The 15,370-nt window shown below is 50.9% G+C and overlaps 2 protein-coding genes across 3 annotated transcripts in view; both read right to left on the bottom strand.

Moving 5' to 3' along the window:
- The window catches only part of ITPKA (inositol-trisphosphate 3-kinase A), a 38,283-nt gene extending 34,651 nt beyond the window's left edge, over positions 1–3,632 (bottom strand). For both annotated transcript variants that reach the window (XM_061998873.1, XM_061998874.1), the window contains exon 1: positions 2,916–3,632. In XM_061998873.1, the coding sequence (XP_061854857.1) occupies positions 2,916–3,419 (504 nt within the window). In that variant the 5' untranslated portion in view covers positions 3,420–3,632. The remainder of the gene's footprint in view (positions 1–2,915) is intronic.
- Positions 3,633–13,722: 10,090 nt separating this feature from the next.
- Positions 13,723–15,099, bottom strand: LOC104554039 (carbohydrate sulfotransferase 9-like). Its single transcript, XM_061997735.1, has 2 exons — positions 15,006–15,099; positions 13,723–14,573 (listed from the first exon to the last, which is right to left on the bottom strand). Exons 1-2 carry the CDS (start codon positions 15,097–15,099, stop codon positions 13,723–13,725), a joined length of 945 nt encoding a protein of 314 aa, XP_061853719.1.
- Between the last annotated feature and the right edge of the window lie 271 nt (positions 15,100–15,370).

Here is a 15,370-nt window from a genome sequence, read left to right as displayed (position 1 = left end):
GGGAGTCTGTTAGGCTTGATAGTCCAGCAGTCCTCAGAGCACTGCTATGAGCTCAGTCAGAAGATGCCAGGCTCCAAATTAGCTTATAACACTTCCAGAGAAAAGTCTGAGGAGATTCCAATACAAGGGAAACTTTAAACTGTCACTATTTCCTATCAATTAGGAAAAAGCAAGTTTGGCCCACCTCTGATTTTAGCTTCCTTCAAAGTCTCTATCCCTTGTGTTCCACTCTGAGAATGAGTCTTCACCTATTAAAATACGTACACTAAAACCAAGAAATATCAACACAAGGTGCCAATCTGCCTCTAAAGAGAAAACCATTCCTCAGCTCATCCTAAAATTCCTACTGATTTTCACATGTACATGCCTGCCTTGAATCCAGAGGCCACCATTCTACAGCATGATTATTCATCCTGTCTCAAGATTAATTAGCAGAAAGGACACATCCTGTACAGTTGAACCCACAGCGGCTCAAAGCAGAGGCTCCTGTTTTAGATGTACTTTCCTTGATCCTACTTGGAGGTAGTTCTGGATGTGTGTTTCCATGTAGGCGTTACAGGAACAGTGTGGGGATTGCCAATATCACAGCATTGTCCAGTCCCAAAAGACACCAAACACAAGAACGAACCCATCCTGGTCACCTCCAACTACCAGCAAACACAGAGTGCATCCACACAAGATGAAACTCAGCCTGTCTGACCATAGGGGGACAAAAAACCCCAGTGGCTTCCAGGGACTTGAGCTCTCAGTGGGTAAGGCAGCAAGAGATGGAGGGATGAACTCCATGAGCACGCATTAAGCAGGTGAAGGATTTGGCCTGTGTAATGCATGAGGCAATGTCATGAAGTTGGTGACAGTTAGTTCTGCTGTTTTAAAGCCCCAGGCACCAGCCCCAGCTCTGCTTTGCCAGCTTGCCACAGAAGCCATGATGAGATCAAGAACGTCAGTCAGGGGGCAGGTTCTTGGTGGGCAGTTGGCCCCATCTTCCCCTACGCTGCAGCTATGGAAAAGGAACTCAGAAAGGTGTTTTCCCAGGTGAGTACTTACGATGTAAATGAGATTAAAAAATCCTGCAGCTGCACCAAACTTGGGAAACATGAAAGAACTTTTTCAGTACCAGTATTACTGCGAATTCAGTTGAAGTTCTGGATTTCCCATGCACCTGACAGGAAAGGACATGCTCTCGGAGTGTAAATCATTGACAATGCTGCTATCTTTAGTTTCCCTACAAATTACTGTTAAACATCTTTTTTGTTACTTTAAAGTTTTTCTCCCCTTGTAATGAGAAGGCAACCAAAGCCTCTTCTAATTTAACAGTGCCTTTAAACTTTATGCAATTTAAAAGCAAGTAAAACCGCTCATTCATTCATTGTGTATGCTCTAGATACACACCTGGACACGTTTCTGTGTGACCTGGTCTAGGTGGACACGCTTTAGCAGGGGGTTTGGACTGGATGAGCTCTAAAGGTCCCTTCCAACCTCCACCACTCTGTGGTTCTATGTCTAATACATGCATACATACACACAGTTGTAATGAGTGACTTACAACTCAATATTGCATACAGTAACAATGACTTCAGAGACGCAGAAGCAAAACCTTAAGGGTAGCAGGGCTCCTCGCTGAAGAATCAGTTTTGCTTCAGCCTCTATTCGCCGATAAGTTCACCAGATGCCACCTCAGAGTCCCCCGTACCGCTGAATTCGTGTTCCCTGTTAACCACGCAGACTGCCCACGGCAACAGCAGGGGGATGGAGCCAAGCAACCCCATATAAGCCCTTTCACATCTTTAATTTCAAGTCTTCTGCTACTTTCACAAAACCCCCAGGGCATGCATTTTAGAAAAGAACACAGATCAATAGAATGTGGCACTTGGGGAAACAATTACTGCCTCAGGCTCGAAAGTACATATTAAGTAGTATTATTATCAGTTCCTTGATATGCAATACCAAAGTACAAATTCCTTTCTTCCCCCCTCCTCCCTCCCAAAACCAAGCCACAAGTTGATGCAAACAAAACCGATATTGCGCACAGCCTTTCAGCTCCTGTACTATGTGTCCTCTAAAGCTGCAAACCCACAATTACCATGAGAAAAGTCCAGCTGGAGGTATCACCTACCCGTTGCCTTACTTCTTGCTTAGACGTTTTGTTGTTTCAAAACACATGTTCTGCTTGAAAACAATTCAGTGCCAGGGAGCTGGCAGCAGAACAACGATTGCAAGTTGTGGTCTCAATAAAGGTAGGAGGGGGAATTTGCTAAAGCAACATATTTCGGTTACAAAAGCCCAAGACACGCGCTATAAGGAGCCAGGCAAACGTATATTAAAGATCATGAAAAGGCAACTAACCGCATGCCTTTCAAAGCACACTCAATGGATGAAAGCTGCCAAATTACAGAGTGGATTTACTGAGAAGAATGTGCTACTGCCAGAATGGACAAAAGCATGCATTCTACACATTCCAAGCTCCTCCCCATCTCCTGTCATGCTCACAGCAAGAAGCAGCTCTAAAATTGACAACCACAGACTCCAGAACTGGAAGACACAAAAAAAATACCTGCTGGCAAATGCCTGGAAAAATTTTTTTTTGAAGATCTGATAAAGGAGACTGAGGAAGGAAGGGGAAAAAAACATCGAAATCAAAAAACAGCTCACTGCTGATCAAAAAGGCCCCGTCCCGCTTCCACCTCCCCCCTCCCCCTTTCTTGGGACATCAAGCACAATCTCGCAGCAGAAAGGAAACCGCGCACACCTGGGCGGCTTTCGGCAGAGCCTGCTTCCAACGGGCGCAGCAGCCTGCGTGCCGTGCCGCCGCTGCCCCACGGGCCGGAGTTTCCCCGAGTTCGCGAGGAGTTGGGTCACGGAAACCTCACTCCAAACGGGAGCGGTTGGCAGGCCCGCTCCCTTGGCCCCCCTACCTGGTTGGTGTCCTCGCCGTGCTCCAGGTGCACGATGCCCTGGCTCCTGCCCTCCGTGTCGCTCAGCACGTCGTCCTCCGAGTCCTCCAGGAGGGACGAGGAGCCGGTGGAGGAGAGCGAGGAGGTGGAAAGCCGCCGGGACTGCAGGTGCAGCGAGCTGTCCGTCCTCAGCCAGCCGCTCTCCGGGTGCGGCGGCTGCGCCTGGGAGCTGCCCTGCGCCTCCTCGCTCTCCTCGGCGGTGACGGTCAGCCGGGGGATGACGGGCGGCAGCACCCCGTTGGGGGGCCGGCAGCCCCTCTTCGCCGGGTCGGGCAGCTGCCGGGCGGCGGCGGCGGCAACGGCGGCGCAGCGAGCCTCGAAGAGGGAGCGGAGCTCCCCGACGCTCAGCCGCTTGCCCCGGCAGAGGTCCGGGCTGTCGTGCAGCCCCGCGCGGGGCTCCATGGCGCGGTCGGCGCCGGGCGCCTGCCGGGCAGCGGCCCAGGGCCGGCGGCCGGGGGCGTGCATGAGGGAGCGCCGCGCCGCCGCCGGGGAAACTTCTCTGTGGCTCAGTCCGCGGCCGCTGCTCGGAGCCCGGCGGCGAGGCTCATGTCCGGCCCGCTCTCCCTGGGCAGCTCCGACTCGCCCGCGGCGACGGCCGGAGGCAGCTACCGTGCCCGCTGACCCGGCGCCAGGGCCATGGGCGCGCCGAGCCCGCTCGCCCGCCGCTGCCGCCCCGCTCCGCCTCGGCGCCGAAGGGAGGAGCGAGCCGAGCCGCGGGGAGCCCCCGCCCCGCCCCTTCCCCCTCCTCCAACCTTTTGGTTTCGGTTTCCGTGCGTTGGCCCCCGGGGAGCGGCGGCAGCCCCGGCGTGTGCCGGCCGGGCGCCTCCCAACCGCCACCGGCCAACGGCCGCGCCGCGCGCCAGCCCCCTCAGCGCTGCGCGCGCGGTTCCGCCCTCCTCGGGCCGCTCCGCGGGGGACGCGCCTGGGCGCACGGCACGGCCCCCGCGGCATCCCCGGGGCCGGCTCAGCTGCCGCCGCGGCGTCGCCGGGCCGCCCGGGGCAGCGGTGGCCGCGCTCCCGGCCCGGCGCCACGGGAAGTCCCCCCGCGCCTCAGGCGGCTGCGCGGGCGGCGGCGAGGCAGAGGCGAGCTGCTCTGGAGCCTGCGCTTGCCCTCAGTCAGCGCGTTACCTGCTCAGCTGCCCTGAATGAGGTCGCCCTAAGCCCCGCGTCGCTGAGATAACGCCGGGTCCTTTCCTGGATGAATTTCGGCACATAACACCCCCTGCCTCGGTGCTTTGTGCCTGCTTTAACTCCCACCCTTCACCCAAAACATAACCCCTGCTGCACCTACTGCTGGTGACTGCAGCCACTCAGACCTTTGGGATAGGAAAGGCTTCCTACCCTGGCGTTACGGCAGCCAAGGTGGTTAGTAAAATTAGTAACTGTGGAACCAAACGCCAAAGTCTTCAACTTAGTTTCTTGCTCATTTATGTCATTGTTTCCCTGAACTCTCCCATCTGTCTCTCACCATCTGTTGTCTCTTGCCTGGTACTTGAGCTCCCTGCAAAAGGGGCTGTGCTCGCTCAGCACGCCGTGCAGCACAGCCCGGGCCGTCCTCGGCCCTGGGATGGAGTGATTTGTTAACCTGTCTGGTTTCACTCCCATTATTCACTCGCAGTCGGGCACAAAAAGTCTGTTTCAGAAGGCACGGCTGACATCGCATCTCCCGAGGCAGCTGCCGTGCCTCTCACAAAGCCACAGCTCCCGAGTGCCCAAGGCACGCAGGAGCTTCATAAACAAAACTCCAGCCGCCCTCCTCCTCCTAGCCCGGAATTTTGGACGGTTTGAATGTCCAGCTCGAACGTCCCAGGCTCGTGGGGGATTTAGTTCTTTGTGTGGAAGCAGCTGAGGGCGACAGCTACCGCCAGAGCGTGGCAAACACTGGCAGTGCAGCTTTCCATCAGGAGACAGAGAGAAAAACCCAAGTGCCTGTAGACCACGACGGGCTCAAGTTCTTTCTGAAGGAGATAGGGAGTCACTGCTTCTGTCAGTACACTTGTTTCCAGAGTGCAGAAAGGCAGCCACAAAACGTGGAAGACTGATTAATGCATAACCCAAAGGCAGAGCCATTTAACCAAAAGCATGATTTGATAGCTGGTGGTTCTAGAAGACCGATATGGTGATAACTTCATGGACAGAGCAGAAAAGGCAGAGCTTTGAACAGGGATCCTGCGTTAGAGAGGCACAGGCTGGAGCCACAAACCCTCTGCACAAGGTTTCCCTATTGAAGAAATCCTGCCCTTAGCAACATTGTGAGCCCACCGTCTGCCTCCACGCAGGGCTGAGGCAGTAGCTCGGGTGTGAAACGTCAGTGAAAAGGTTTTACTCGTAACTGATCAAGACAGGAACAGAGAGGAGATCCGTGTGGTACATTTCACTTCAGGAAACTAACACATGCATGGAAATGGAAACGTGCTGTTAATAATACTGGTTCGTTGTGATTGGCTGGATAAGATTAGATGGGTTTCATTGACTGCTGCTCAACAGCTTTACAGAGCTACTGAGCTCTGAAGTTTGTCTAAGACTTAACTCAAAATCTTTCAACAGCACCAGAGAATAAAGAGATTCTTCAGGCAGGCAGCTTGGAAGCACACAAGTGTTTAAACAAAAGGAGTGGTGCTGGCATCCTGGGGAGGTGGCAGTGGCTTGTGAAATCCTGGCAGCAAAGGGCTGTCAGCATCCACGGATGGCACTTGGCAGGAGCTCATCAGATACGTGTGTCCCTGTTTCACAGACAGGTAAACTGAGGTACAGACAGGACGTGAGCTGACTGCAGGCATGCAGTGAGTCAGGAGCAGGAACAGGCGCTTCAGAGTCACTCTGCTACTGCAAGCACCAGATCCTGTTCCCACCTCCAGGGTAAAGGGGTTTGTTTGTCACAGCCATTCTGATTCATATGGGTATTGCTTCCCACTCGTGGGGTTTCACATTTCACACACTCCTGACACAAAAAGTTCTGCCTTTATTTATACTGGGAAAAAAAAAGGAGAGACTATTTCATTCCCATGAAATCCCTTTCTAAACATTGCCATCATTTATATCAGCTGGGAGCTGCCTCACAGTCACAATCCTGGGTCCTCATGGTTGATGGTAAACTGACCATGAGCCAGCAACGTGCCCTCGTGGGCAAGAAGCCAATGGCAGCCTGGGGGCATCCAGAAGAGTGTGGGCAGCAGGGCCAGGGAGGTTCTGCTCCCGCTCTGCTTTGCCCTGCTGAGGCCTCAGCTGGAGTCCTGTGTCCAGTGCTGGGCTGCCCAGCTCCAGAGGGACAGGGAAGTGCTGGAGAGAGGCCAGTACAGGGACACCAAGATGATCAGGGCACTGGAGCATCTTCCTTGTGAGGAAAGGCTGTGGGACCTGGGGCTGTTTAGTCTGGAGAAGAGGAGACTGAGGGGGGAGCTCATTTATACTTACAAGTGCTTAAAACGTGTGTGTCAAGAGGACGGAGCAACACTTTTTTTTGTAGTGTCCAGTGACAGGACAAGGGGTGATGGACAAAAGCTGGAACACATAAAGTTGCTCTTAAGGAAAAAACTTCTTTACTGTTTGAGTGAGGGAGCCCTGGCCCAGGCTGCCCAGGGAGGCTGTGGAGGCTCCTGCTCTGGAGGGCTTCAAACCCCACCTGGACACATTCCTGTGTGACCTGATCTAGGTGGAGCTGCTTTGGCAGGGGAGTTGGACTGGCTGATCTCTAGAGGTCCCTTCCAACCCCCACCATGCTGTGCTTCTATGATTTATATATTGCTTATTTTTACTTCCCTTTAGTTTGCATTCCCAAAGAGTGCCTAAGCCTTGACAAGAGAGGGGCAAAGACGCTCTGCACACTCCTAGGGGATTTGGAAGCTTTCATGTAGACAACAGTTTAAATAAGATCCATGGGGGAGCCTTGGGCTCAGCTTGGCCTGCTTAGCACAAGTGAAATACTCCACGAGACTTCTCAGAGGGCCTGATAGCTGAGACACACCGTGCCCTTCAGTTCCCACCTGAGCATAACCTAAGTGACTGAGAGCTGTGATTCTCCCTTGGATGCAGCAGACACAAGCAAGATACAAGCAATATAAGTAGTCATAAGCTCTTTTAGGATATAACTAGAGGAGGGAAAAAAAACCCAAGATGGGTATGTTTTCGTACTGGAAGGTGCTTTTTCAGAACTCGAAGAAAGGTACAGAGAGGCCCGAAAGCTGCCGAGGACTGAGGGAAGGTGCCCCCTCGCCCACAGGCCTGTTATGACCGAGGCAAGGGCTCCCCCCTGTGGCTGGCGCGGAGATGACAGCTCCGCCTGGAAAGGGAAAAGGAAAAGGGAGGGTTGGACTGACTCCCCGTCACTTTATTCCCCAGCCCTGCTGTCAGCTCGGCTGCTGGTACCCCAGAGTATTACTGCTGAGCAACCTAGAGGCTAGGGAGAGTTGGTGGCCTAAGAGGAGAATCCGAAGCTGCTGGGCAAACAGAGGGAAGATGTTGTTGGGGTTAAGCAGCTGAATAAAGTTGGATGCATATCCCAAGGATAGGAATGTTGACTTAGCAGGGGATACTGGGATTTGAGCAGACCCTCAGCTAGGAAGACCTGTACTGGTGAGAGTGAGCATGGTTGTCTAGATCTCGGTGCATGGATCAGAGATCAATCTGCAGGTGACAATAAACTGTGCCCCCTCGTGGCTGGAATTAAAATGACACTTCCAAGTCCTATTCCTGAACAGAAGTACCTCACATGATGCCAGACGGTGAGCAAGTGGGGAAGAAAACGGACCTCAAGCACAGCTGGGTGCCACCGTGCCCCGGGGAAAGGGGCTGCAAGTGTCTGAGATCACAACAACCGTGACAGTGAGAAAAGGCAGGAGGATAAGGCCAGGGGAAGGGAGGAGTGTACACAGCAACCCTGCCTCCAGAATGACTCCAAAGTGGGACAGAGCACAGGGTTAACCTATGGCAAAGGGTAGGGAGGTACTGTGGGGAGCACGAGGCATGAGAGTCTTGAGATAGAGAGAAGGCTTGAGAAGAAAGAATTGAAGCACACCAACCAAGTTGAAGCGGTCCTCGCTGGCCGGCGGCCTGCACACAGCACCCGCAGGTGGCGCCAGATGCACTTGGATGAACACTAGCTCCATCATCGAGGATCCGCGGCGCTGAAATCTCGTTTCTGAAGGTGCTGGCTGCCTAAAGAAGCAAAAAACACACATTCAAAAGGCTGGCTGTGTGAGGCTGGAGGGACTGAACAGCTCCAGATTCTAAAGGTGGGTTAGAAACCACGTCTGGTGCCTCGGGGTACAGGGAAAAGATACAGGAAAGCAAAGAGGAATGGCAATTCATACAGTTCAGATAGTCAGTGGTTAAAACAGCTCTTTCTAAGCTGTTTTTTAGTGTATATTGTTACCATTTTAGAGAGATTGAATATTCTCATTGACTCCTAAACCTGCAGCTGGCAGAATGTGGGGACAAGTCTCTTTCAGATGCAAGCAAAACCCTAAAACCTGAGTGGAGTGAAAAGCCTTGGCAGAGGCTGCAAGAAATGCCTAACACAGTCAGCTGCCAGCAGTGAGAGTCACACCAGACTTCAGAGACTTACCCTAAAGCCCTACCCTCACTTGCTATCTTAAAAGCATGGCTTTCACTGAAATTGCAAGGAGTTAGAAGTGCTCAGAAGTGCCAGCACTCGCTTCTCTCTTGTGCAGACACCTGGAGACCTTAGAAATCAGCCTGAGACTGAGGGAGCTCGCTCACCAGCCTGGCAATGAGCAGGGAGTGACTTCAGGGCGGCTTTAGCAAGGCCAGTGTCCAGAGGTGAGATAATTGCTTCACTTCTTCGTTTCTAAGACTCCAAACTGAGTCTCACAGAGTTTCTCTGACGACTTCTACGGTAACTGGAGGTAACTCCCGAGAGTCCCACGGCATGGGAACTGCAGCAGCGGGAACTCAGGGGACAAATGCAGCTTGTGTCAGGGTGTACAGCCCAGTCAGTGCCTGGCTCTGCACAGCAACAAAGACTACTACTACAGATAAAAGTATCAGTGTGGCTCTTTGTGCCAAGTTACAAAACCTGAGGGGCCAGACCTTACCTTCCTTACCTGTGCTGTCCTTCTGCAAAGGAAGGACCCATAGTCGATTGCTTCACGTTCAGATGTCAGGTGGATTCTCTCCCACCGTACTTTTCCATGCCTACCAGAAGCTGGAAATCTCAAGGGGCTCTTTGTAGGGATCCCTGGCACAAGTCTGAATACATTTCCAGGGGTAAATGAAATTTAAAGAGAGGGTTTCCTGTCTCTTTTGGTTTGTGCTTCACAGGGGACTTGATACTTGCTGCTGCTGATCTGAAAATGACCTTTCTCCCTTATCCACTGAATATATCTGAATGGAAGAGGAGTTTATTTGTAGGGGGGAAATGCCATCCAAACATCCTTCAACTCATATTCCCACATCACCTGGCAGTCATATCCCTTTCGTGGAGTGGGTGCTTGAAGAGTTTTGTCACACAAAAAGCCTTCCTACAACAGTTGCACTACATCCAGCAACGGGCACCTGGCCACAACCTCTGCCTGAACGTGGGCAATGCAATCAAGTGAGGTGAGAGTCAGGATATTGGTCACACATTTGTGGGCTGAAAGTTTTCCCCACACTAAGCCATAGAAATAACCTGGAGTGTGGGTACCTCACGCTGGGGACTTGTGCTAAGTTCTGCTCTGAGCCCCAGGGATGCCTGAGCCGATGAACCTTCGGTGGGACACCACGAATGATGCAGAGTCTCATTAACAATGTGGGTTTTGAGAAAGCTCTTTTCATCTTGTCAAGCTTTGGTGCATCTACAGAAGCAGCTTCGGGGATCCTGGGGGTGTAACAAAAGCATTTCCTTAGCTGTGAGCAATGGGTAGAGCTGAAACTGGTGTTGAGCTGGTTCCTTTCCACAGACCCGACCCTGTGACGCTTCCAAGAGGAACTTCTGGCAATGTCAGGTTCTGCCTGGTTTGATTTTATTTGGTTTACAGTCATTTCTGTAAGACATATCATTTAATACACTTTTGCTTGATGGTAGAGCACAACCAAGGATGTAAATGTGCAGGGCACTGAGCCAACAAGTGCTGTGACAGGGAGAAATCCCACCAGCCCTACACCACAAGCGTACAGCATTAGTGTCTATTTCTTGTCCTGTTTCCTCTGTCCTTTCCTTGTTCCACTTCCATGACAGACAAGCCCAGGAAACTGGAGACTGTAGAGCTAAAAGCTTTTGACATGCAACAGGAATCACAGTCTAGCTGTGAGCTGTGAGGGCTGCAGTTTGTTTAACACACAATGACCTGCACAGGTGGCGTTTCCTCTTCGTCCCTGCGGTCAGAGAACAGCTCTGGGGAGCAGCAAACACTCCAAGTTTCATTGCTCACATCTTTTACTCCGTTCACAGCCATCCTGCTTTGGGAATCTCTGAGCAAGAAATCACTAAGGACAAGTTAAGACTCGTTTACAAAGCCACGTGGAAAAACAGGACTGTTTTACAGGCAGAATCATCACTTGTAAGCAGAGGAAATAATCTGCTTCAAGGAGCTGATCAACTATCATCACATCTGCTGTAGTCTCATGAAGAAAGTGTGATGCCAGGTTTGTGGCTGCCTAACTGTGTGTGTGTGGATAGCCATGAGAACAGGAAAACCCTCTCTTGTCCCCTCAGTGCTGACGGACAGACAGACACGAGGAAGGCGCCAGCTCAACCTTGCAAGGTTTGTTTCTCTTCCTTTTGCCACTTTGCTCCATCTTTTCTCCAGACTGGAACGCTCATTAATTGATATTTGCCAATTCTGTCACTAATTTACAGTTCCCACGAGACAGGTTTCCATGAATGCACCAAATGGCTCTGTATTTATTGCTAATAGCCTGTGGCCTGTGTTACCATCGGATGGAACAGCTCCCAGTGCCTTCATTTACAAACAGATGTTACTGAGAAGGATGAACAAATAGCTTCATGTGTTAACTCACTACAGTTTATTACAGTAATTAAAACACAGCAATGGTCATATCACAGGCACATAACAATAAATCAGAAGATCAATTCTGGCAGCCTGAGGCCTGAGTCATGCCATGCCACCTCCACCCCTGCTCCCAACCGTGAGCACCCGCTTTCCTCCCAGGAGAACTCACCCAGAGTTAGCTCCCCAAGGACAGAAGCTCCTCTGGGAGTTCTTCTCTAGGCAAAGGCAGGAGGGAGGGCAGCTCAGCTTAGAGACTTTGTTCTAAACAGTTCACTTGCAGGGAAGATGGGACAGGAAATCTCTCTCCCAAGCCCTGAGGTCATCATTCCCATCACAAAGTTTACAGGTGTCTTGCAGTTCCTGGAGGCTGACCAGGACAAAGTCCAGAGCCTTTGTCATTCCTCATTACATCATCAGGAATGAAATGACAGCAGGCCCTTTCATCATCAAACTTACACTACAGTCTGCTGGAACAAGCTTCGGGCTTCACCTGGGCAATGACCAAGGTGGCCCAGCCCACACAGCTCTGGGCAATGGGCAGATAGGAACTACTACAGATAAGCTATAAGCTAAGCACCTTGCCATTTTCTCCTGCAGGCTCGTTTGCTGAGCTCAGCCCGGACTTGCACACCCACCCTCTCAAGCTGTGAGAGCTTTTTACCACACACAGCAGGTTGCCATTGTTTCCATTCATTCTGAAACTCCCTGCAGAGCTCCTGTGTGCTCCTGCACCATTGCACAGCAGCTCTGGGCTGGGGGAGGGCTGGAAGGAACTATTCTCAAGCTCACAGAAATGGAAATGCAGTAAATTGCACCGAGCACTAAACGATACCTGCAGGGGAACTTACAAGAGCCTTTATAAGGTAATGTCTGGCTTTTCCATTTTGTTAGCACTGGCAATGCACAACTTAGACCTTTCTTGTATGGCACTGCTTCCTAAAACTTGTTTTTATGTGTGCACAAATGCACAGGCACGTCCTCTGCAGTTTTTGCTGAGAGCCAGCAGTGCAGCAGCCAGAGGTCCCAGGCAATGTGCTGCTCACAGTTTCCTGTAGGCAAAGACCAGATCTGAACGTCCACTGTGAGCACTTGCAGAGATTGTCCTGCACTAATACAGAGCCCTCTGTCACCGACTGGTGCTTGTGATGAACAAATTAGCCTTCAGTTTTCTGTCACCACAGTAGGAAGAATACGTGAGCCTGTGTGAAGGAGGAAGCAATAGAAATCCACTCACACCTAACAGCAGAAACCAGAGGGGAGTGTTGATGCTGGAGTGCTGATAGCAGACACCTACCGAGCTCTGCTGGTATCATTTCCTCAGGGTTTTCCTAGGCTGGCTGGTGAGGCCAGAAAGTTAAAGTATCTTCACTGAAGCTTATAGCTCTGGGTGCATCTATCATGTAGGAGCAAGTTATGAAACAAATCTTACTCCCTTCTTCCTCTGCGTGATCTGGCAAAGAAAGTAGGAGAAGCACGTAGCTGGAGATGGCTCCAGTTCAGGAAACAGAGAGAGACTGCATTGCTCTGCATGGACTGAACTTTGATGGGAGTCGTTGCCAGCTTCCTTTGCCTCAGCACAATTAAAAAGTGGGAAAATAAAGGAAAATCCACAGGAAGCACAGTGTTGGCTGGGTGGCAGGAGCTGCCCAGAGTGGTGGGGACACCAAGCTCGGTGGTGGGGAGGGGAAGAGCCATGAGTCACTGCATCAAATCACAAGCTATTTTAAAATCAAATTGGTTTGCTGTTCTTGCTTGTTCTTCTCACTTTGTATCTCTCTCTGTGCCAAAGCTGCCCCATCTATGGAACAGGCAGCCATGCAAGAGCTGCCAGATGTACTGAACAGTAGTCCTGGCTTTGTGTACCATCTGCTGCCAAGGAGGGAAGAGGACAGCTTCTTCCTTTGCCTCCTGTCACCACAGTCTCAGTGTCTCCAGCTGATGCCCAAGATATCACTGCATCTTCCCTCTGGGGTAGACCACCCCTGCATCCCACCCTGTGCCCTGGGAGCTCTCCTCACAACCTTCATGACTCCAATCCCGTCGCATCCATTTCTCCCAGTCTCATTTCCCTCTTCCTTGGCACCGCTGCTGGCAGCAGTGGCCACGCAGATTGGTGGCTGCTGCGTTATTATTTGTCCCTGTCCTTTTCTGTGGAATGAGAAGCTGTGAGCCAGCTCTGGATCCAAGAGAAGCCTACCAGCCTTTGTGCCTTTGCAGATGTAGCTGAAAGGAACTCGGTGCATTTGAGAGATTTTCAAGTTAGCTCCTGAGAGACTGGGCTGTGGTGACAGCACTGCTAGAGGCAAATAGCATCAGGCATTAAGTTCTGTGCAACACAGCTTCAAGCATCTGAAGTTATTTGCTCCTTTCCTGCAGGATTCCCCACTGAGGCTGTTGCAGGCCGAGTGCTTTGACTCTAAAGCAGGTTATTTATTGCTTCCTATGTCTTTTGCTAATAAACAATTAATTAATCGTTTTTAAATGGTGTTCTAAAAATATGAATTGTGAAAAACAACAGTCTGCATCCTTCCCCTGCCTCTGAGCAACAGAGCAACATCTATCACCTATAAACAGCCTCGGCAAAACAAACACGTGCCGTTAATGATCGACAGGAAGGCGACAACTCCAAGTAGGCAAAGTACTGTACAGTGCAACAGATGGTGGCAGGGGCTCGTTGTAAGTGCTCAGGATGATAAACCCCGTCTCCAAACACCAGTAAAATCTCAGCAGCAGTCAGTCACCAGCCCACCCTACCAAGCACCTCCGAGGACAAGTCCAGTTTGTACCAAAGAAACCCGTTCTCTCCCCAACCTACCCTAGTCACGCGGGGAAAAGTAATCCTCGTAGTTCATAGTGTAGTTGAACAAGACAAAATCCATCTGATACAGCTTTTTGATCCTCTCAATTTGTTCTGTGTTCAGTTGCCTGAGATACTCCAAGGTGATGTCCCCGTCAGTTCGTTTCTCTGAGCCGTACCTCTTCACGCTGGGGTAGTGCAGCCCCGCGGGGGCCCCAATGACCTCCAGAACGTGCTGGGAGTCTAAGCCCAGAGTCTCGTACTTACCCAGAACATCGTAGCGAACGTTGCAGGGGTCACAGAGCAGAAACATTGGTTTCCAGTGAATGTCGAGACTACTGGGTGGCTTGGATAGAATGAAGTTGACAAACTCCTGGAAACTCACTTTCCCCGTGGAGTTTCTGTTCTTCCTGAACATCGCCCTGATCTCGTTAGCGACAGTGATGCTGTAGAACGGCTCGAAGTGCAGCAGTTTGTCTCTGTAAGCCGAAACCAGCCGTTCCAAGGGATGCCTGGTGAACATCACTTTGGTGTAATTGCTCAGGACTTCGTTTTGTGTGGCAGGAGGGTAGGACACCAGCTTCCTGATCAGCGTGGTTTGGTGGATGTGGTCGTGCTCAATTTCAGAAGCTTCAGTGTTCAGGTTTCCTTGGAGAATAAAAATCGTTCTCTTCCAGTTGGAGCAGCCTACCTTGGGCACCTCACAGTAGACAAATTTATGTCTGTGCTCCACAAAGAGCTGGCTTGCAACATTAGAATCCAATTCACTTCTCGATCTGAGAAGGTTGTTCTTCAGGCAGACAGAAGCCAGCGTGCTCTTGCGATCGTTTTGAGTCGCCAGCCAGTCCTCGGCGGGATCAGGGAAATCACCTGCAGCCAGGGGGGAAAGGGAAAACACTCCTGTGAAGCAGACATATCACAGCTTCTTTCTTTGTGACAATCACAGCTCTCAAGCTGCATCCTTGCACACAAAAAGCAGCGAAGATGCTAACACCAATTCTGTGTTTACTGCCACCAGACTCCACTCTGGTTGCAGTACATTCTCCTGCCTAGTGAAAAGCTTGTTAAAGTTAACACATCAGCAACATTACTCGAAGCATGACTGATGTTCTAACACTTCCAACATCAACTGGTTTTTGCAGGCTCTTCCTCTCATACTTTGCCAAGTCAGCTATCACAGGGGCAGGGCCTTGGGTGTTTCACAGTGACCTTCACCACTTAGGCTCCGTCGTTACTTTCTAACACGCCTGTGAAAGCTGGGTCTGCTTAGAAAACACAAAGTCCAGTAAATCATTCACTCACGTGTCAGAGGCTTTTGTCTCTTGCAGAAAAACCCAAAAAGGAATATCCCAAAAATACAATTTGGGAGAAGGAAAAGTAACACCTTCTGGTTCATATTATCTTCACAGGAAGGAGGATGGTGTGGTTCCTGAAGTGCAAATCTGCCTTGCTGTCAACAAGGAAAGACAACACAAGTTAGATTTTGCATGGCTGATGCAACACAGACTATCTGGTGCTCTCTAACAGAACTTAGGGTAACAGGAAAACCTTTCAAGCTCTATGAAAACAGGCTTTGCCCCTGAATAAAAAATCTCCTATAGAAAAGACTCACCACAATTATACTCTTAAACCAAACAGACCAATGATATGACCATGACTACAACAAA

Source organism: Colius striatus, chromosome 6, assembly GCF_028858725.1.
Source record: "Colius striatus isolate bColStr4 chromosome 6, bColStr4.1.hap1, whole genome shotgun sequence".
In the NCBI taxonomy this organism is placed as follows: domain Eukaryota; kingdom Metazoa; phylum Chordata; class Aves; order Coliiformes; family Coliidae; genus Colius; species Colius striatus.
Note: the sequence above shows the minus strand (reverse complement) of the source record. Positions and strands in the feature narration are given on the sequence as shown.

Bases quoted from the DNA above. Each gene is read 5' to 3' on its own strand.
- LOC104554039 (XM_061997735.1), bottom strand. From the start codon at position 15,099: ATGAACCAGAAGGTGTTACTTTTCCTTCTCCCAAATTGTATTTTTGGG. The intron at 14,574-15,005 runs GTGAGTGAATGA...CCCTGGCTGCAG, and splicing joins GAGACAAAAGCCTCTGACAC to GTGATTTCCCTGATCCCGCC.